This window comes from Oratosquilla oratoria, chromosome 42 (assembly GCF_046742065.1).
Source record: "Oratosquilla oratoria isolate Oo_2021 chromosome 42, ASM4674206v1, whole genome shotgun sequence".
Classification (NCBI taxonomy): domain Eukaryota; kingdom Metazoa; phylum Arthropoda; class Malacostraca; order Stomatopoda; family Squillidae; genus Oratosquilla; species Oratosquilla oratoria.
The window spans coordinates 34,078,963-34,102,422 of NC_134818.1; the positions used below are offsets into that span (position 1 = coordinate 34,078,963).

A 23,460-nucleotide genomic window follows, 5' to 3' on the forward strand; every position below is an offset into this window, starting at 1 on the left:
GACTACAAACAACAAACTGAAAGGTGGCGGCTACCCCGTGGCCTTGTCTCAAGTTCCATCGGGGGAGCAACACCCCCTTGAGGCAGAGGCGTTTCGAAGTAAATACAACGATAATTTTCCACAGAAACAGTCAAAACTATGGCAGGACGGGACATTGCCGAAATAAGAATTCCATGCACAATTCGATCAAATAAACCGCTTGAAAACTCTGGGCAATGTGATTAATTGCCGTTGCCACATTGTGATTATGTCTAATCGCTTTTTCTCATACGCCTACGCTGAGGCCGGTTACTAGCTGTCTTCATTCACCCTGGAACACTCACAGTTTGAGTTTTGTATATTTTGTGCACATGTACGCTCTGTAAGAAAGCATTCAAGTTTATTTATATAGAAAATAAAAATGAGCTTCATTGAATGTGACTCGGTAGGTTGCAGCTGTCGTAAAAGTAACACATTCAATGTTCAGTAGCACGTTCAATGCATCGAAGCAAAATTATTCATAATGTTATATTGAAAATATATTATCTTGTCAAATTATTATATTACATTATGTGTTTATTGCTATACTTTGAATTGTTTACCTGATACATATTTATTTAATACTAAATCTATATACAACACATTCGAACACAGTCGTAAGAAGTAAATATTGTAAACAGTACACTCTCCCTTACTGAAACTTGTCATAAAACTGCTTACTTTAGGGTTGCATAATAAGCGTGTGGGTACAATTATCGTAAGATAGATGTAAATAATATCACAGTAAATATTATGGTAGCAGATTTCTAAATCATAATCATTCTAGAACGCCAAATTTACGGCTGAATAAGATGTCCATTACTTCTGGAGAAGTTGACAGCTTTGTGGTTCTGAGTTTACAACCATGAGGATTGAGAGGGAACAAGTACATGTTTTTTGACAGATCGATGGATTATGTTATAATGAAGGTGAGTGCTAACATTTCGCATACACGTGAAAGATGGCTTTGTGGTTGAACTTGCAACTGTCCATAGGACTGTGAACCTCAGCAGGGCTACATTTACATTATCAGCAGTCACTTCTAAGTTTTTATGCAGGACAAATATACTCAATAAATTAATTTAGCACTTGCAAGTATTATGTGTGGAATAAATGGCAGCTAGGTTAACCTTGTGTTAGGGCATTTGAGTTACACAGATGAGTGGCTGAGAGTCCTTGTTTCTCTTGTAACTTTATTTGATCCCATCCATTATTGATGAAGCTGAGGTTGGCCTTCACTCATTCCATTTGGTTTATTGTCTGCTGCTTTACCATAGATAATTTATGGTTGGGCAGTCAGGATGACGGGTGCAACTTGGTATAGGAGAATTGTGTATTAATTTACATAGTGACAGTCACATCAGTTTGTTCTTGAAAGTAAAACTTTCCAGATTGATTCTGCATAGGTCTCAGAGCACCCAAGAAAGGCAGTTAAATAGATGAGGTGTATTATAAGTGAAGGAATTGATATCGTAACTAGCATCTTGCCAGTGAAACCTCAGTTGTAGCACCCATTTCTTGGATGGTTTTTGAATATGATCCTAAGGTTTGGTACTCTGTCCTCTATCATTTGGCATGCCACATGTGTAGTACAATATAGGGAGTATATCTTTATTTTTGGAAGCACAAAGCCTTTTAATCAAGTAGCTATTGCAAAGGTGAGATAAGAAGCAAAGGGACTAATTGTTTGTTTTGATTATTTAACTAAGCAAATGGCTTCTGTGGTAATATAATTTACTTTTAAATATAATAAAATTTCTAGAGTACATCACTATAGTGGGTGGTGTTAACATACTTAAGTACATTTATGTACAGTATGATGGTGAATAAGGTATGACATATAACTTCAATTTGTACAAACAAAAAATAATAATTTAGGGAAGATTATTGTCGTGAATTTTTTCTTCTCTCTAAATAAATACTAATTTTCATCCCTCAGGTGAGGTTGTTGATTGATGGGATGGCAGTAAAGTCATAGCTAATCAACAGTGGAAGAATTAGTAGCTGAAGATTTTGGACTTTAATCTTTAAAAGGTCATCTGCACTATCTCTATGGCCACTCAAGAAAAGCAAGATGGGAGGGAGATTGAGGGAGAGGAGGCCAGGAGATGCAAAACTCTTCTCCCCTCGGATCCTGTCTACCCAAGCAGCATGGCACAGGAGGAGCAATGTCTTGTTCTTGTCAACAACACATCAGTACCAGTAGATCACTTCCTGTCATCAGAAGCATCAACACAAAGCATGGGTGAGGTCTCTAAATCCATGCATTTGATGCACTTGCCAGAAGACAAAATTGTCAATGTTGAAGAGGAAAAAACTATCACCAGGGAGGGAGGGGAAGAAGTGAACCTTATGGAAGTTGAGAGTAGTAAAACAATCGAAGTTGTGGGTTCTGAAACCTGTAACTCTGTCCGGGTGCTTAATATTTCAAATGGTAAAACACTGAAAGTTGTTAATTTAGACACCAACAAGACATCAGATGTAATGACATCCATGAATACATCCAAGGATGTGGACACAGTTGAGGTGCAGGGGCATAAAGGTATTGAAATGGTAAATAGTGAAGAACAGAAGACTTTACAAGTAGTGAATGTGAATACCAGCAAGAATTTGGATATTGTTGACATAAGTCAAATGAAAGCCATTCAGGTTGTAGATGTGAACAAAGACATGTCACTGAATGAGGATGAAACCTATACAATGGTAACTAAAGGTAAAGAGAAATATTTATTCCAAAGTCAACCTCTTAGTCATGTAGCTTCAATTCCAATTAAAAGTGTGACTCATGAAACCAGTCGCAGTGATCTTAATCAGGTTGATGTGAACAACCTGGCATCAGTGGATCCATCAATGGTCATGACCTCCAATTCATCTCCTATCTTGGGAAACCAGACTCTACAAGGTGATCTATGTTCAACAGAGTTTGGAGCCATTACGAGTGAGATAAATAGTGTTGCTTCCTCAGTGATGCTCACAGAAGAGAAATCAGGTCTTCAGGAATCTCATGCAGATGTTACAGATCTGTCTAGTCTTTCACATGTAAATGCTTCAATGCTAATCCCAAATAATAAGGATGGGACATTAAATGGTGACTTCGATAACCTGGGAAGAACTATTATATTGACTTCCTGGCCCACAATTTCATCAGAACAGAAACTGAATGTTGCAACCCAGACTGAAGAAAGTACTGAAGATGGGCCTAGTTTGAATATATTTTCTTGTTCATTTATGGGAGGATGTGAAGTGCAAACATATTGTGATATGCCCATGCAGAGAGATATTGGCATATCGACTGATAATTTTGGTTCATGCCGCCCACATCATAACATCCGCACAGCAAAGCGTCACATTGGAGGGAGTGGAGTGTTTATCAAGAGGGAATTAGCAGACTCCAGTGCAAAGGGTCATGATACATCTCAAGGTACTGTTTTGTTAATTATAGTTTATTGGATAATTTTAGAAATGCTAATTGGTCATGTTTTTGTCATGTTAATGCATTTAGTTATTTCACATTGAATTTGTACAAGTAGTATTTATAAATATGTTGTCTCAACATTTACAAAACATGCACATAGTGATTTGAAAAATATATTGTTCATGTCAGTAGTATATCAAGATTTTATTTCTGTGTATGTTTTTTTTATCTTCAGTGTGATTAAATGAAAATTACTTTTTGATGGGATATCTAAAAGGGAAAGTTGAATTTGAGTTTGAGAGTTGTAGGTCTGTGTTGGTAAAGGAGAGAGAAAAAGAAGGGAAGAAGTGGCACTTGGTAAGTGTTGGGAAGTATAAGTGTGTGGTTGAATGGAAGGAATTGTCATCAAGGATAATTTGGGTTGGGATATGTGGGTGTTTGCGAGTGTTGATAGAGTTTCAACATAGAGATTGGTCCCTCAATTAACCCCTTCAGTACTTGAGTTGACTTCCTATCTTGTTCTGTCTCCCACTGGGGTCCCCTGTTTTCATAGATACGGAACTGCATGAGCCACAACTGTACATTACTAAAATGTTTTTAAAGACGAGCCCTTTTTAGATTCATAGATTAATAAATTGACAGATTAGTTGGAACAATTTTACAACAGCTTTAACATATAAAAAACCTACTCACTATAACCACCTGTATTAGACAAAAAAAAAAAATCATGGGAAATGGACAAAATAATTTTGTCTTCAATTATTTTCTGTACTTTGTTATTCCAAAGATATAACACCTTTCATAACACTAATAACATACAAATGTTGCTTCAGTAAAAAACAACTAATCTTAATGGATGAAAACTACCTTTGATGAATGAAACCTATCTGGAAGTTTCCTTGGAATATACGAGTACACAGTACATTTCATAAAAGAGCATAATGCCATTCAGTTGTAAAAATACACATCTTCCTGTACAATCAGTACCTCTACAGGAGGACAGCACTTCTCGTATAAAAGGGTACAATGTTTGTTTATTATTTAACTATATCTATGCATTTATTTATGTATTTTATTTGTTATTTACATTATTATAGTTTTTATTTATTGATTTATTATTATTATGATTTTTTTCCGCATCTGACCTAGATATGGACCAAAAGGTCTCCTGGCCTAGTGTAGGCTTTATGGTTTCTTGCAGTCTCCTTTATTCTTATGTATGTTTATGTTCTGTCGGCATGCTCTGCCTTTGTAATCCTTTGTAATAAATAAAAATTCCTTTATGGCCCCCAAAGGTAACAGTAGGGGGCCAAAACACATTCCTATGAATATGTTCAAGCCCATAAAGGCACTCAAAGCAAAAATAAAAGATAAAATAAAAAAGTAAGAAAAATTAAAATTAAATTAATAGAAAAGAATAACAGAATAAATTAAAATAGAATGAAATAAAGCAATCAAAACAAAGCAGAAAAGAAAACTAATAAAATATATGAAATAAAACAAGAGAAGATAAATAGCAAATAAAACTAAATAAGTATCAACAACTTTAGTTTTTTTTTTTTTTTATAGATTATTATTATTCACCTGTTTGTTTATCAATTATCATTATCAATTTATTATTTGCTAAATGTGAAGGAGGATAGGGTGGAGAAGGTAGTTGCAGTGGAAAGTGCTAAGAAAATGACAGTGATGAATTAGGAAAATGGAGGAGAAATAAGGAATGATGTGAAAGTTATTAAAATTATGAGAACAGGTAAAGCACCTGGGTTAGATGGGTGTCATGTGGAGTGTCTAAAAAAGGCCAGTACAGTGATGGTGGACTGGCTGGTGAGGTTTAATGTTTGTCTAAAAGAGGGTAGAGTACCAGAGGACTGGAGGAATGCCTGTATAGTTTCACTTCACAAGGGAAAAGGGGACAAGTGTGAGTATGGTATTTGCAGAGGGATCAGTTTGTTGAGTATAGTTGGGAAGGTTTATGTGGGTTTTTGATTGGGAGGATTAGGAGAGGAACAGAAGGAGTAATTGGTGAGGAACAGTGTGGGTTTAGGGCAGGTAAGGGTTTTGTGGATCAGGTTTTTGTGGAAAGACAGATAGGTGAGAAAGCCTTGGGAAAAGGTATGGATGTTTTTTAGGCCTTTATGGATTTGGAAAAGGCTTATGACAGGGTAGACAGGAAGGCACTGTAGGAGGTAACGCAGATATATGGGGTAGGAGGAAAGCTGTTAAGAACTCAAAAGTTTTTATGAGGGCAGTAGAGCGTGTGTTAGAATTAGAAATGGAGAGAGTGAGTGGTATGAGATAAAGGTGGGACTTCACTAGGGATGTTATATTGCCTTGGTTGTTCAATTTTTACATGGCTGTGGTGGTGGGAGAGGTAAGTGCACTAACTGTATCCTCATTCAGTTTGTTCCAGATATTTATCACTCTGTTTGGGAAGCTATTCTTTTTCAGATCTCTTCTGTAACTGTCCTTCTTAGGTTTCTTCTCGTGTCCTCTTGATTTTCTTCTGTCCCACTTTAGTAAGTCATCTCTATCAAGAATTTCCATTCCTTTTATAATTCTGTAGATGGTTAGATATCAGATCTCTTCTGTAGTTATCCTTTTTGAGTTTCTTTTCATGTCCTCTTGTTTTTCCATTGTCACTTTTTAGTAAATCCTTCCTATCAAGGATTTCCATTCCTTTCATGATTCTATAGATAGTAGATCACCTCTTTCTCTTCTCTGCTCCAGTGTTGGTAGTTCCAATTTGGATAATCTTTGTTCGCATGTTAATTTGGAAAGAGCTGGTGCCAACTTTGTCATTGCTCTCTGTATTCTTTCTAATTTCTTTATATTCTTTTTAGTACTGGGTGTCTAGTGTCACTGCATATTCCAGTTTTGGTCTTATTAATGTAGCTAATATTTTTTTTTATCATTTCTTCATCCAAATAGTCAAATGCCACTTTCATTGACCTAAATAGGTTGAAGGTTTCTCTGACAATTTTGTTGATATGTTTGTCCAGTGTCATGTCTTTGCTGATTATTACTCCAAGGTCTCTTTCCAAGTTTACTTTTTTGATTTCTTCTTCACCAATTTTATAATTATTTTATATTCTGTTTTTCCTTTTTCCAAACTCCATTATACTACATTTCTTGATATTGAAGTTCACTTCCCATTTTTTAATCCATTTCTAGATTTTGTCCAGGTCTGATTGTATGATTCACAATCCTCCTCTGTTCTTACTTTCTTTAGTATTTTCGCGTCATCTGCGAAGAAATTCATATAGCACTCCACTCCTTCATCCATGTCATTTATATATATGGCAAACATGATTGGAGCCAGCACCGACCCTTGCAGGACACCATTTATCATTTCTTCCCATTTCGAGTATTTGTCTCTAATTGCTACCCTCATTCTTCTCCCAGTCAGGAAGTCTTCCATTCATTCCAATACCTCTGATGCCACCTATTGATTCTATTTTTATTATTTCTTGTGTGGTACCTTATCATATACTTTTTGTAGGTCTAGATAGCCACAGTCTGCTCATCCATCCCTCTCTTGTATTATTTCTATTAGTCTCGAATAAAAACAGATCAGGTTTGTTGTACATGATTTTCCTTGTCTAAATCCAAATTGATTTGGATTCAGTATAGTTTTTTCTTCCAGATTTTTAACCCATCTACTTTTGATCACTTTTATTCATATATTTTTGCTACTGTGCTTGTTAGGGAGACCAGTCTGTAGTTAGTTGGATTTTCCTTGTTTCCTCCTTTATATATTGGTACAATATTTGCATATTTCCAGTCCTGTGGTACCTTTCCAACTTTGAGCAAGCATTTGATTATATTGTATATTTTATCCATTAACTCCTCTACGCATTCTTTCAGTATCCAATTTGCAATTCCATCTGGACCATGCGATTTTCTGACATCAAGTTTTTTATTTGGTTGCTGATTTCCTTCTGTGTTACAATTATTTCCTTCATTGGGGGGGATTTCTGTCTCTATTTGCTCACAGTTAGGTGAGTTCTCAATTGTGAATACTGATTTGAAATTATTGTTCATAATTTCTGCCATTTGTTGTTCTTCAGTATATTCATAATTTCCCTGGCGCAGCTTTTCTATTGTTTGTTTTTTAGTTTACCATTCACATACCTGTAAAGTAGTTTAGGTTGTTCCTTGCATTTTTCTATTATTTAATTTTCATAGTTTGTCTTTTCATCTCTGCATATTTTTACATAATCGTTTCTTAGTTTGATGCGTATTTTTACATAATCGTTTCTTAGTTTGATGTATGTTTGCCATTTGCTCATTTTTTTTACTTTTTGTCTTTTTCCATTTTTTCTAAGCTTGTCTCTTTTGTCCTTAGCCACCCTTCCTCTCATCTTAGCACCTCCTGGATGACGGGTTATCCCTGCACCTTGTCCACTGCCCTGGGTCAGAAGCAGTGTCACAAGACACAGCACATCCACAGCAAGGCCGCTTCATTAAATTGACGACCCCCCCCCTCTCCGTCCCCCCATGCCAAAAGGAGAAGACGGGGAGAAATCCCTTCAGGCTGCGTCAAAATTTGCTCACAATCATACTACCTCACCCCCCATCCTCCCACCCATTCCACCTCATGCATCACAACATCATCCATATACAACCATTCTCCATTCACCCCTGTCTCCTGTCCTCTCCCGTCCTTCCTCAACAGACATTCCCCTCTTCCCCAAAGCCCCCTTCACCCCATCCATCCACCTTATCCTAGGACGTCCCTTCATGTTCACTCCCTCCACATCTGCCTTCCATACCTCTTTTACTAGTCTTTCTTCACTCATTCTTTCCATGTGTCCAAACCATCCTAATACTCTTTCATCAACCCTATCTCCCAACCCCCTTTCCACCCCTGTTCTCCTCCTCACCTCCTCATTTCTCACTCTATCCAGCTTAGTAACCCCCATCATACTTCTCAGACACCTCATCTCAAACACATTCAAACTCCTCTCTTCCTCTCTTATGTTCCATGTTTCTGTCTAAGTTTCTCAAAATTCGCATTGTCGTACATTGGTCTTCCTATTCTATGTTTCTCATTTCTTCATAGGAATGTCCCCTGTGGGGCTACAAGGAGAAGGATGCCTAGTCCCAATCCTCATCCCTTTCTTCTCGCCTCTTACGATCCAAGTGGAATTATTTGGTGGCAGTATTCTTTTCCCCCACCACAGGGAATTTTGTTGTTGTTTTACCAGTTCTTTATGTATGCTCTTTCTTGCTTTTGTGGTACAAATCTGTTCACTCCCTCATTATAAATTTCTGTTAGTATATTCCATTTCTCTTCCATCCTTGTTTCTTCCTTTAGGAATTTTTCCCAGTTTGCATTATGAAAAAATTGTCTTTCTCAAAATTCTCATTGTTGTACATTGGTCTTTTTATTCTATGTTTCTCATTTCTTCATAGGTCTGTTTGTTCTTTTAGTTCGAATTCTCTTAGTACATGGTCACAATTTCAGGTTCTGACGTAAATTTTAAATCCAGTCTCGATGGTTCCTCATTGTTTCTGTATCTGGTATTTTCCTTTATCCACTGAGTCACTGTGTATTCAATGGTCATGTTTAACAGCATGTTGCCCCAGATGTCTTCTTCACCCTTTACTGTCATTTCTTCCCAACATATTTCTTTGGAATTAAAATCATTCATAATTACTATATTTCCTCTTTCCTTCAGTATATCAGTCAGTTCATACTTAGTATCTTCCAACAGTTTGGAATGATCGTTTTCTGTCCAGGAGTGTGTTTTGGGGGGGTACATACACTACCACAAATTTTCTACTTTTCATGTGGTTGCTTTCAACTTTAATCATAATTGATTCTACATTGTTTTTCCTTCTATTATCTTTGTGTAGATGTAGTGGTGTTGGAGGATCTAAATGCTAGGGTAGGAATTGAGGTAATGGATGGAGTGATAGGGAAGTTTGGTGTACAAGGAAGAAGTAGAAATGAGCACTGAAAGAGAAATAATAATAGTGAATACAGTGTTTAAGAAGAAATTCATAAATATACATGGGCCATGGTAGATAGTAGCAGGGTAATCAATTAATTGTGTAAGGTAAAGTTGTGTTGAGCCTCGATAAATGAACTATGTGGTGGTGTCTAAAAGGATAATTCATAGAGTTCTGGATGGGAATGTGCTAAGTGGTGAAAGTGATAAAATATCTTTTTATCTTATGGAAAATTAGAAGATTAGAAGAGGGAGGCAGAGAAGTGCTAAAAGTGAGTAGGATAAGTGAGAAAGCAAGAGATTGAATGAGAAGTATTGTTCCTAATGAATAATATATTTTCTTAAATTTTTCATTACAGGGTCAGCTTTTTCCAAGAGAGGAAGAAGGATTAAACGGAAGGGAGGCTTTATCAAGATGGAATCTGATTCATCCTTTATAGATGATGAAGACAGAGACCACCCCTTTGATGTATTTGCTCAACTAGGAACAGATCATTTAGATGGTGAGGACACTGATAAGGAGCTTAATGGGAAAGTCCATAAAATGACAAAAGGGAGGCCAGGTAGGAAAAGGAAGAAGTTGAATGTTGAGGACGGAAATGAAGATGAGACCAGTATAGCAATTGAGATAAAGAAGGAACCTGTTGACCAGTTGTCTGATGATGAAGAGACCACAGAAGTATCTCTTGATAGGAAGAAATATGGATTGAGAACCAAAAGAAAACTAAAAAAGTTGAAAGATATGCACTATGGCAGCTTAGTAGAACCCAAATTAGATAAGCCTATGATATTCTCATGTCAGTTGTGTCCTGAACGTTTTCCTACTTTTACTAAATTACAGAAACATGCCAAAGAAGTTCATGACTCAAGTGAGTTTGCTTTTCCATGTGATGTGTGTGGTACAGTGTTTACACGACCCCATAACTTGGAAAGGCACAAAGAGTCTCGACATGTGGGAGGTGAGAAACGTTTTGTTTGTGAACACTGTGATAAAGGATTCTTCAGACAAGACAGTCTTTATGTTCATATTTCTATGGTTCATGTCAAGAAAAAGATGAAAGGGAATGAGTCTTCTCAAGAACGAATGTCATCCTACCATTGTGAGGCTTGTGATAAATATTTCACTAAAGAACAGAAGCTGAAAGAACATAGACAAGGAGAGTTAGAGTGCCTGGACTGTGCCATTTCCTTCGAGTGCAAAACATCGCTCAGGAATCACTTGTACAAAGAACACCCAAGGACTTGTGATGTGTGTGGGAAAGTGTGTCCAAACAAGCAACAAATGTACATACATAAACTCTCTCATACAGATCGTTTTGTATGTAAGTACTGTAATAAAAGTTTTTTGTGGGAACCCCAGTATACAGTGCATATGGCCACTCACACAGGAGAGAAACCTGTGTTATGTGATGTGTGTGGGAAATCATTTGCTCACAAGATTGCTGTGACCAAGCATAAGTGGCAAGAACACAATGACAGCAATAAGAAGTTCCGTTGTGAGACTTGCGGAAAGGCTTTCGTGTACAAAGCGAAACTGCAGTCACACATGCGTAGCCATACTGGAGAAAAACCTTTCATGTGTCATATCTGCTCCTCTTCTTTTTCTCAAAACTGCAACCTAACAGCACACATCAAGAGTGTGCATGGCATGTACATTCAGTCGATCAAGAGTGATGGCACCACACAAACTCAACTTGTGAAGTATAAGAGAGCCAAAAAGGTGACTGCACCACCACCTGATAGACCTGTAGTTGTTAGTACTGTCATGGCTCATACTGCAGATTCAGCAGATCAGCCACCTGAACCTGGCATGTCTGAACAAGTTAATATTAATATCTCTGAGTCCTTTGAAGCCGAAACAGCTGTGTATCAAATTGTTTATGCATACCCTCAGTAATGTGGATTGCAGTGGGGGTTTTTGCTGCTCATATAAATTTAGTATTGACATTAATAATTCATATTTTTGTGACAAATCAAAGAGCCAGATGATTTTGTGCTGAAGTTACTTGGAAAGGATTATATTTTCCATGATAAATCAGATATTTGTATCTTGAATTACTGTTATTCTAGATAATTGTAAAAAGAAAAATGCTAATATGAATCCTGTTTTTGTATAATATAAACTATACAAATATTGTAAGGAGTCATCATTTACCATGGTAATACTTTAGATATTCACCCTAGAGAGAACAAACCAAAACAACATAACTCTCTAATACACACATACTGACTATCATATCTCAATCTCTTGGAGCTCTCTGTGCTCCTAAACACAATGAGAATATTGGCCTGCAAACCAAGCAAATAATGCAGCAAATTGGGGCCAGTGAGAGAACAGTGTGCTGATGAGTTGCCAGATTTTATGAGGAGGGAGGGAACAACCTGCCATCTTCAAAACAAAGGTCTGGTAGGCCTAAGAAGACTTCAGGTCGGGCCCACAATATTCTGAAACGTACTTTGGAGTCTACTCTAAGAACCACAGTCAGGAAAATCAAGCAGGACAACCCAGATCTGTTTGGTGGTGTGTCTTTGAGGACAGTATACTGCCGCATCAAGGACCTAAATTACAAGAGGTGCCGCCCTGTGAAGAAACCCATCACTGGCACCAATTTGCTGCACTATTTGCTTGGTTTGCAGGCCAGATTCCTTTAAAGCAATTATCTGAGCAACTGGTTCATGTGAATATTCCCTCCTAGAGGTTATATTAGGGTCGTAGGGATACCTGAAATGGTAAAAATGCGACATGTCGGAGAGAAAATTCTACGAGCACCCACTGTAGCAATCCTCTTCCCACAACAGCTAGATGCACACTAACTGCCATTTTGTGCTGCCATGTGACTCAGACTATCCTACACTACACCCAGCCTGGCCATCACTTTTGTCCGAATTCAATACTACCTATGGGTATGGTTATAAAATGGGCAAAATTCTTGTCCTTCTGCCCCACCTGGCCATCACTTTTGTCCGGTACTGTAGAATATGACTTTACTTACAGAAATCTATACTTCTCCAAGAACATTTTAAAAGTATGTTTAATATTTGTATAGATTTACAATCTCTTAGTTCATAATTCAGTTTTACTATATATGACAGAAAGATAATTTGATATTTGGATATTTGAAAAATAAAATATTATAACTGAAATAATTTTTACTGAACGAATTCTCAATGGTCAGTGCTGGTGAAGCCCATGGAAGCCCAGTGTGATAACTCCTTAAAACAGACCCATAAATACTTAATTAACCATTTATTAGAATATGCAACAGTGTTACAGTATCTACACAAAGTCAAGGATGTAAAGATCATGAGAATACAGAGAATATCAACCAAATATTTTTCCCAGCTGTGCAGATAGAATCAACACAAATACTCCAACTTGTCTTCACACTTCCTTTGAAGGACAAACCTTTATCCAAAATATGACACCCCCATAATATACACACCTTTTAATATAATTGAACATTCCTGTTGTTTAATGCAGTCTTGTTCCTATATATATAATCAAAACATAACCTACTGACCAACCCACACCTAGAAATTGATCCTGTAAATCCTAATATGATCTTTGTTATTACCACAATATTATCCTCAAGAATAGGAGCATTGTTGATATGTGTGGCAAAATACAAATCAAATATTCACTGCCAACAGGACTAAATTATGTATTTTTAATTAACAATAATTCTTATGATACAATTATTGTACTGGATAAATAACAAAAAACAAATGTAAATTACTGGGCTACATTATTTTTTAAAAAGCATACATAAATATACCAAGGGCGTTTCCCCCCTTACAAGGGAGATAGCCAAAGTCAAATGGCACAACTCCACTCCCACCCATTTTATTTACGTTTTTATTTATATTTCATTTTCAGCTTGAAAAGATCAAATTTATTACAATGGATATGTGCATAATTCCAAATAATTATACATACATACATATACCAAGGCTTTTTCCCCCTTCCAAGGGAGGTAGCCAAAAAGGGAAAGGCATAAAAACACTCCCACCCATTACATCCCTAAATACACTCCACACCCCTCCCACCCTCCCTCTCATCTGAGCACCTCCTGGATGACGGGTCATCCCTGCACCCTGCCCACCGCCCTGGGTCAGAAGCAGCGTCGCAAGACACAGCACATCCACAGCAAGGCCGCTTCATTTAATCGGCGACCCCCCCTCTCTGTCCCCCCTTGCATATAAGGAGAGGACGGGGAGAAATCCCTTCGGGCTGCGTCAAAATTTACTCACACATACTACCCCACCCCCCCGCCCATTCCTCCTCATGCAATCACAACATTTAAAAGACATATCATGCACCTACCCTTTAATGACATTTGTATATGTAAACAGAACACATGGACTGTTTGTCAATGGAATCTTAATCAAATAATAGAGACATGTCTGAAGTGGTCCTAGGAAACAGACATTAAGGAGAACCACTACTCTACTGCCAGTCTTGAAAGCCTATCAACTCTTTCACCTTCATCAAGGAGTGCATGCATACATGTTCTCAGAGCCCTTACATGCTTAAGTGCTGCCCAAGGACAAAGCTCTCAGTGATACACCCCCCCCCCACCCATTACCACTTTCCACCTCTGCCAAAACTGCAAATGAAAAAGAAAAGAAAATTTAGATATTTTGAGTCAAACTTAATATTTTTTATATAAACAAGCACCCGGCTTCGCCATGGGTGCTTGGCCTGCGGCGCTGCTTGCTTCACTCCTGGCGCTTCGCGCCATTGGGGCTACGCCCCCTGAGATATCCTCTGTCCCTGAATTTTCTTTTGAATTTTTTACCTTTAACATAGACGAAAGACACGAATTATTTTCAGCAAAGTATTCAAAAAGCATCTTGATTATTTTTTCATTTTCTTCATATTCCTTTTCTTCTCTGGAACGTCGTTTTTTTGTGGCTGTTTTCCCTTCTGACTTTAAATTTTTCATTTTATCTGTTCTTAGTTTAATTTGCTGGTCTCGATCATGGTAAAAATAGAGGTCCAAGAAACTGTCACCTTTGTTCTTCCAGAAATTCTTTTTTTCTACTTCCTTGCCAAAAAATCCACGGCTTCCCAAAGCCTGATGGTTTAGAGGTCCTTCTTGAAATCTTCCAGGATTCAAATATCCTAACCTGTGGTAAATTCTTCCTTGAACCTTGAAACATATGGATTTCTCTAAAACATTTTCTAACTTGCGAGGTGTTGAGAAAGAGGTAAAACAGAACAAATTGTTGAATCCTACTAAATCTCCAAGAAAACAATCAGAAAATAAAGAAGTTCCGTCATATAGGCTTTTAACAGTCTTGTCTTTGATTTCTGATGGAATAACAGCCGCGACTTGCCCGTTATTTCAACAAACTATCCTGGGCTCTTTTTTCCACATCAAGGCATGGCAGTATTTACATTTGAAGTCTCCTAGCTTGCCGAGATTTTGAGGTTCAACTTTATTTTCATCGGTTATCACTCCTTTTAGTTTATCTATGGAAAATATGTCGATTGACGGTTTTTCACATCTCTCTTCCATATCTTATTTTCTTTCTGCTCTGTCTTCTTCCAGCATTTTCTTTTGCTCTTCTTGTAGTTCAGGGAATAACAAAGAACCCATATTTCTTTTCAGATTTCTCAAATCATTCTTTTTTTTTTTTCTTCTTTCGCCAGCTCGCGTTTTTCCATTCTTAGATGTAGTCTCTCGTCTTTTCTTTGTTCTTCGAGATGTTTCTTCTCTAATTTTTTACGGTGTTTCTCCTCTTTCAATTGTTGCTCAAGTCTTTTTTTCTCCAACCGTTTAACATGCCTCTCATCCCTTCCCTTTTTAAGTTCCATCAGTTTTTGCTTTCTATCCAGCTTTTCTTGCTTTTTCCGTTCCTCTTCCTCGGCGGCTTTCCGATTTTCTTCTTCAATCTTTTCTTGGAGCCTCTTTTTTTCAGCCTCTTCTTTGACTTTCTTTATAGCGTACTTGTTCTTCTCTTGACGCTTGTAACTCTTCAAAATTGAGTCGATGTAGTGCATTTGGTAATTTCTGTGATCATCCCTGCCTCCATGTTTTATGAAACTCTTGTAGCCCACGAAATAGTGCTTGGAAAAAACATCGAATTTACTCTTTTCGACGTCTCCGTTAAACAATTGTAAATCGGCAAACATTTCATCTGAATATCAAAAGTCTTCATTTTCACGTATGGTGACATTAAACTGAAGAACTTTTAAATGGAACTCCTTTAAAGACTCTATCACAGAAAAGCTTTTGGTTTTTCCGTAAAGACCCGGAAAGGTTCTAGCGTGTTCTGCTCGAAGCTGTCCAAGAAGCTCAGAGTTGTTTTTGGTGTCTTTCTTTTGTATCTTTTTTGAGCACATCACCCATTTCCAGAAGTGTCGATAATGTTTCATCCTAGAAGAAACTTCCTCAGACATTTTGGAAAAGTAATGAAAGGGTGTGTGTTAAAACGAAAAAGGCTTACTGGCTCTGGCTTGAGAAGTGTTACAAAATCACCACGTCAACACAGGGGCGCGAGGCATTTTGCAAAACCACCCAAAAGTCAGAGAATCCAACCAATTAATTTTTTAGTAGTACTAAGACATTTTAGCTACTGGCTTGCAAAGTGTTTAACAGATTTAAAAAAAATTAATTATTGTCCCTATTGCAGAAAGGATATGGGAAATGTTTCATATTTTGTTGATTCTAATGCAAAAATTTATTATTTTAAAATATTCAGGGCTTCTTTGACTCCTTTTTTTATTATCATTATTTTGTCAGCCCCATGGGCTGGAAGTCCAGGCTAGAATTGCTGCCCCCAAACATATCCCCTCCCCCTATGTGAGAGCCCTGCATGTTCTGCAACAGTAACATGCACAGACATTGCAAGGGGAAGGTGCTTTGGGCTGGAAATTAGGCATTTCACTCTTTCGTATTGTGTGTGTGTGTGTGACGGAGAGGGGGGGGTCGCCGATCTTATGAAGCGGCCTTGCTGTGGATGTGCTGTGTCTTACGACACTGCTTCTGACCCAGGGCAGTGGACAGGATGCAGGGATAACCCATCATCCAGGAGGTGCCAAGATAAGAGGGAGGGAGGAGGGTGGAGGGGAGTGGAATATATAGGAAATGGAATGGGTGGGAGTGGTTTCTATGCCTTTTTCTTTGTGGCTACCCCCCGTGTAGGGGGAAAAAGCCTTTGGTATATGTATGTATGTGTGTGTGTGTAAACTCTGTGCAACACCATTTTTCACATTATAATTTCTGAATGGTAAGAAAATGGAAAAAGCCCGTGAGAAATAATTTTTCGTTCATTATTATATATTTTTGTGAAGGGCACTTTTGGGGCACAGGGCAAAGGGGAAGGTGCTTGGGCACCCCCAGCACCCCCCCTCTGCAACTTCCACTGATTTTCTTTTCTTTCCATATAAGAAGAACTGAGTCTGTGAATGATCCTTTCCACCTCCTTTTAGCCAAATAGAAACAGCAGCACATTCTCATAACATGGACAATGAACTAATGTTTCTTCCCAAAGAGATCTATGGAAGTGCCTGTGAACCATTGCTGGCAGCTGAGGGGCTGTAGGTCTCCAGTCAAATAAACTTGAGGTAATAAAATCTCATCAAAATTATCTCATGTGCCAAGAGCCTCAACCATTGAATTCTGGGATGATGCACTAATATGCTTTTCAGTCATGGAGCTAGTTACAATTCAGTTTTTCTATTAACAACATATTAATAATAATGGTGCCTTTGAAGAATGGTGAGGATATCTTGGACTGAAAGGGTAACAAATGAAGAAATTTTAAGAAGAGATGTAACAAAAAGATCACTTATAGGAACCATTAGAAATAGACAACTTTCTTTCCTTGGCCATGTAATCCATGCAGGTGGACTGGAACAAGTCTACAAGGAATAATTGAAAGGAAGACGGCTTGTGGTAGACAGCGTGGGTAGCTTACTGCAGGACACTGGAAGGCAAATGAAAGTTCAAGACCTAATGAGATTGGCTCAAGATCGGAAAAAATGGAACTCCATGGTTGCCATTGTCAAAGACATGGCACCTTGGTAAGAGTCAACCATAATGACTATTACCTCAGGATTCATTCTCTTATTTTATTGTGATGAGTTTCTGTCACCGGATAATAGGGGGAAGCAATAACTAGTTGTCAGCTCTCCTTATGTGAAAAAGTGAAGTCTATAGAGAGATCTTGAGTCTGGTCTAGAGGTGAGAGTTGGCTCTTTGGGACTGTACCTCTAAATGGAGGGGAAGGTGTTGATGGGTTTTAAAGATATGCAATAGGGAGATGATTTTCTTTGACTGTCATCTTACAGAACCACCACATGAAGGTAGCCATAACTAGACAATTAACAGAATGCTGAAGTAAATATGTACATATATGCAATTTAAATAAAATTGGTAATTTTGTTTTTTAAGCTCATTTCACTCAATGATCCTCTGATTTTCTCCGAGTAATTGTAAAGTAGGAAATTAATTGACATTGTCAATATGTGTATATGTAAATGAATGTCAATTGAAATAGTTATGTCAGCTACACTATATAATTTAGATAATGGATACCTTCATGTAATCAGTGTTGCAAACTCATAGTCAGTGTCCGTTATTTGATAGTGCTTGCAGCGCTAATCTTCAGCTGTGCTACAGTGCATGACCTTCAAACACATTCTGTGAAGAACCTTGACACTGGGATTAAGCCCATATACTGAAGTTGTGAGAACAGAACTGCTGATAAGATCCAAATGTCTGGATGGGTGATAGTTCTAATACTTGCTAAGGCCGTAGGAAGACTGCAATGTTTCATCTCTCATGGGGCTTGGAGGACTTCTTCCAGGGAGTGAGTTGTTAACCCTCTGACCTTAGAGACCAAGAAAGGTAACACCATTTGCAGCTTTGGGTTCTAAATTTTGGTCTACTCAGGACACTGCAGAATAATTGGAACATCAGTAGCTCTTTTTAGTCCTGGTGACTTCATCATCTACATCTCAATGCTCAGGTCCTGTTTGGAACATCTTCATCAAAACAAACAATCCCATCAATACAACCAAGTAATATACTCCCAGTTTTTTAACAAATCAGAGTTTTTACTCTGAATCTCAACTTATGCATTTCTTGGATGCCCCACCAGACATATGAAGGCTCCCTATCTTTGAACTTTTGGCCTCTTCAAATTACCGCTCCCACACATTTTCCTGTCTTGTGAGGTCCATTTGGCAACACATTTGCTTAAACACCCATCACCAATTTTCTGACTACATAACCTACCCAGTTCTATTTCCACACTTTTATTGTCTACAATACGTCTTTCATTCCAGTTTACTTTCTTATATGGCTAGTTCTCTTAAAATTCTAGTGTCATTCCCAGTATTATTCACTTCATTGCTCTTTGTGCATTCCTTAGGTTTGCTTCCATTGCCTTTGTCAGTAGATCATACATGGAATTATACATCATTTATAGGGATTTTTCCCCCTTACAAGGGAGGTAGCCAAAGTCAAAGGCATAAACCCACTCCCACCCATTTCATCCCCACATACTCCACTCCTCCCACTTCTTGGCTCCTCCTGGATGACAGGTCATACCTGCATCTCACCCACTGCCCTAGGTCAGAAGCAATGTAGCAAAGCAGCACATCCACAGCAAGGCCACTTCATTTAATTGGCGACCTCCCTCTTCATCCCCTCATGCAGAAATAGAAAAGACAAGTAGAAATCCCTTTGGGCTGTGTCAAAATATTCATACATACTCCCTTAACCCCCCCATCCCCTTCCATGCATCATCCATACCCATTCTCCACTCACCCGTTTCCTGCCTTCTCCCTTCCTCAACAGACATTCCCCTCTTCCCCAATGCCTCTTTTACCCCATCCATCCATCTCATCTTTGGTTGCCCCCTCATGTTCACTCACTTCACACCTCATTTACTAATCTTCACTCATACTTTCCATGTATCCATCTCAATGTCCTTTCATCAACCATAACTCTCAACTCCCTTTCCACCCCACTCTCCTCACCTCGTTTCTCACTCTATCCAGCCTAGTAACTCCTACCATGATTCTCGGGCATTTCATCTCAAACACATTTAAACTTTATGTTCCATGTTTCTGACCCATATAGTGCTATCGTCACAGTCACTCCTTCATACAATCTCCCCTCAGCATCCATTCCAAAATGTCTTTTACACATTACACGTTTCAATCCCTCAAGCCATTTACTCCTCTCAATCTACATTCCACCTCTACTTCCATTCCTCCCTTCCCCGCCACATTCGCCCCCAAGTACCTAAAGCCACTTCCTCCAGTCTCCCTCCCTTAATACTCCTAATTTGCTACCATCCTCTCTTCTTGTACATCTCATCACCTTACTTTTACCCACATCTATCCTCAACTTCCTTCTTTCGCACACCCTCATCACTAACTTCCATAATCCATCACCTGATACTGCTACAAGTACACTGTCGTCAGCAACCAACTAGCTTATCTCCCAATTTTCTCCATTTTCTTTAAATTGTCATTTTAGATCGCGGTGTTTTGAAGTTCATGTTTTCACTTGATTGTAATGTATGGGAAAAGAGCTAAACTCAGTCCTGTCTATTTTTCATAACCTACTTCAAGCCTCCTTTAAGACGATTAGGAGTAAAATTATAAAATTCAATCAAGCAATTATGAGAACTAGTTGAAAATTAGTAAGGTGATAGGAATGCGGTTGGCTGCATTTTTTTTTATAAGTATATAAACACTAAGTATGTCTGTATGTCTGAAATTTCAAATTTACAGTCAATATACCATTCCACTACAAGGGTAACCGTAATGGGCCAGGTATTGGAGATGGTTAAAGGACTATTAACTGATATTCATGATGAACATTTGGGTAGTAATGATGTATGTTGTAAAAATATTGCTAAACTTACAAACAACTGAAATTAAATTTTTATGGTTTTACAAAGATCGTGTAATCTACCACTAATGGAACCTATGATCTATTATGATCGTCTATGAATGTACAACTCATAATCGTTTGTGGAGTATAATATATAATAAATTACTTACGACATTCATCTTCTTAGCTATATTCTAATTTGTTTTATACAAGATACTAAATTCAGACAAATTTGAATTAGGCAATCATTTAATGTCACATCACTCGTTGTCGTATTTGCCGAGTGCTGTCGTCTGCGGCTCAGCGGCGCTAGCAACGTAAACATTGGAAGGAGAGTTCACCAAGAACTATAGAAAAAATAACTACAGACTGGTCAATTTTGTCAGTGGCTATTACTAAACAATAGCCATGTCGTTAAAAGAAGATCTAGTACAGCTACTGCATCCATATTATATAACTAATATCCTACTTAGTCTTAGTTTTGTAGTTTGCAAAACAACTCCGCTATGTCATATAGTGTTCGCAGGAGAAAGTTGCGAATTTTCAATGGTAAGTCTTAAATTGTTAAATGTTTTTTAATTTTATAGTCCCATGTAATTATGATAGAGAGTTCATGGGAGTATTGGAAGTGAAGGTCTCGGCGGTCTTTGTGTAAGAGCCCCATACTATAATAGAAAGTTGTGTAGTAAAGTTAATTAAAATGCAACTCACAGTAAACCGTTATTATGATCATACCGAAATTAGTGGGGCAAAGTCCTCTTCGTGTTACCAAGAAGATAATAGTCTTTGAAAAATGAAACATTGTATTTTTTACAATTTATATTATTTGAACTTTTTAGATTTGAAGATTGACATAAAAGGTGTGCAATTAAATATGTATTTCTTCTGCTTAATACAGCTGACTATTGTCAATGAATAGGGTCAAAGTAGTTTCACCCTTTTTCATATTATCTTTGGCAAGTTTAAGCTAGGAACCCAGTTCTTCCTCACTATTTCTAGTTATCCAAATTTGCAATAGTATACTAAAGTAAAAAAAATAAAAAGGGTAAACATTTGATATAGATCAGTTCTTATCAATAAACAAGCAGTGGAAGATACAACAGTGACCATTCAGAAGGCCAGCAAGAAACATATTCCAAGAGGCTACAAAAAGTGCAACCCCAACTACATACCTGAGATAGCACCCTCAAAGGAAGAAAGGAAAAAAAGAAAATAAGAAGCAAACTGAAATTTGTAGACCAAGAAAAAGAGCTACAACTAAAGAAAAACATCATAAAACAAATAAGCAAGAAGAAGGGAATTAGGTCAAACATGCAAATTCAATAAATGGGAAAACAACAAAAACATATGAACTATGAAAAAATATTAAGAGCTTAAAAATAAAGCTGTAGAAGGAACCCAAGGAAAAAAATCATGACCAAAATAACAACGTGGCATCATCAACCTAAATCGCTTCTCCAAAACAAATTTCAAAGCTGCAATTGTAGCAAATAGGAAGATAACTAGAGATGTGGAAAATCAAGGTGCCACCCTTTCCTTCTACAACAAATATGGGACAAGGACAATAAAAAAAAAGTTTAGAAATTCCAATGTAGAAGGCTCAAATAAGGTCTTGAGCATCTATCTAAAACACCTAGGTTTAAATGTAAAGCCGGGTCCACACTTGTTGCATTTCCACGTATCGTATCATCTTTGCATACCACCTAGTGATACAATACGGTGCAACAGGGTATTGTACCCACTTATTGCGTATCTGTATACAGCAGGCAGATACGCAACAAGTGGGTACAATACCCTGTTGTACCATATCGTATCACTAGGTGGTACGCAAAGATGATACGAAACATGGAAATGCAACAAGTATGGACCCGGGTTTATAGAATCCTTGTCTGATCCTGTCGGCTATTCCTGGTTGTTCAATAAAATTCTAACCCTCTGGAATAGAGAATATGTGATCCCTATATTAAAACCAAATAAACAGAAAATAAATGTACACTACACATCAGTCTCATTATTATCGAACATATCCAAGCAGATGGAAAAATTGATGACAGAAACATAATTTAAGTCCCCACCTCCTCAAACCAACATGGATTCAAGAGGGGCTTTTCCACTAGCACCCTTCACATTTCATTTGTATTGAGATTGATATTGAAAGAAAAATTAACTAATTGAGTTTTTCTTCTGTTTTCAGTGGGAATCGGAAGTGATGTTCTTCATGCTGGTTGTCATCATGTTTCGGTCAAGGAAGACAGACAGCCGCAGTATGTTGTCATATATCTCCCTGGCATCTATGTATGCCAAGGTGGGCAATGTTATTCTGTGGTTTAGCTCAGATCCCATACAAGGCATTGTGTACTGCATCATTTCCCTGAGTGAGTACCCATAGCACTTGATCATTACTTCTGTTGAAGTGATGAGAGTTGCTATCTATAAATGAAATTTTAATGTGGAATTTTTTTTTGGAGGGGTCTTTTGTAATGTGGCTACAAGTCATAATGAGAATTGTTTGATCTTTCATTTTTTTATGGTTTGTATGCTTAGTGGAGTGTAAGTGCACTGACAATTTCATTGTATTGTTGTAACCATAATTTAGTTTTTGTAAATTTGCCTAAGAAGATTGGCAGAATGTTCTTGTGTATTGTACCTGTAGTTACTTTGAGAGGAAACTGATTGAACACCTTGAAAAAAAATTAATTTAATGAAACATGAAGACTGGACCTTTAAGTTAATGTACTCCCTCTTGATCTCTTAAACCTGCACAACTCTTCCCTAATTATTCCCACTAATCTTCTCCATATCTTTTAAATTAACATACACCTATATGCCTATCTGACCACACTCAAAATACTGAACCTTCTAAAACTGATTGATGATTCATCATAATGTCACAAAACTCCCCCTCTCAGGAGGCTAGGATGGTGCCCCTTACAGAAGACTTTGTAGTGTGGAATTTAATGAACCACCTTGGTCTAACTCATGGGTGGCAAGGTTTGAACTGCCATCACCTTGACCTCTGCTGCAAGTATTGATGCAGTTCATACCCTGCCACCAGCAAGTTGGACCAAGGGCATGGTTAATTAAATTCCATGCTACAAAGTCCTCTGTCTACATCTGCTGCAGTCATATTTGTCTCCCTCACCCCATTTATAGTGGAACTATACATGTACTCTGTTAATCTATCTGTACCTTTTTTTTTTTTTTTCTTTCT

General features: G+C 37.7%; 2 protein-coding genes across 3 annotated transcripts in view; both read left to right on the forward strand.

Annotated features, from left to right (window-relative positions):
* The first annotated feature begins 261 nt into the window (after positions 1-261).
* LOC143021728 (uncharacterized) lies at positions 262-13,308 on the forward strand. 2 transcript variants are annotated; one of them, XM_076179404.1, is made up of 4 exons: positions 268-424; positions 806-947; positions 1,958-3,439; positions 9,750-13,307. In XM_076179404.1, exons 3-4 carry the CDS (start codon positions 2,071-2,073, stop codon positions 11,285-11,287), a joined length of 2,907 nt encoding a protein of 968 aa, XP_076035519.1. In that variant the 5' UTR covers positions 268-424; positions 806-947; positions 1,958-2,070; the 3' UTR covers positions 11,288-13,307. The 2 variants fall into 2 exon arrangements, with proteins under 2 accessions (XP_076035520.1, XP_076035519.1); XM_076179405.1 differs by lacking the exon at positions 806-947 and having other exon boundaries at positions 262-424; positions 9,750-13,308.
* A 7,211-nt stretch (positions 13,309-20,519) lies between these two features.
* Positions 20,520-23,460, forward strand: part of LOC143021729 (thioredoxin-related transmembrane protein 2 homolog) — a 13,002-nt gene continuing 10,061 nt past the window's right edge. The window contains exons 1-2 of the mRNA XM_076179406.1: positions 20,520-20,798; positions 22,444-22,624. Of these exons, the coding sequence (XP_076035521.1) occupies positions 20,658-20,798; positions 22,444-22,624 (322 nt within the window). The 5' untranslated portion in view covers positions 20,520-20,657. The remainder of the gene's footprint in view (positions 20,799-22,443; positions 22,625-23,460) is intronic.

Bases quoted from the DNA above. Each gene is read 5' to 3' on its own strand.
- LOC143021728 (XM_076179405.1), top strand. From the start codon at position 2,071: ATGGCCACTCAAGAAAAGCAAGATGGGAGGGAGATTGAGGGAGAGGAG. The intron at 3,440-9,749 runs GTACTGTTTTGT...TTTTCATTACAG, and splicing joins GGGTCATGATACATCTCAAG to GGTCAGCTTTTTCCAAGAGA.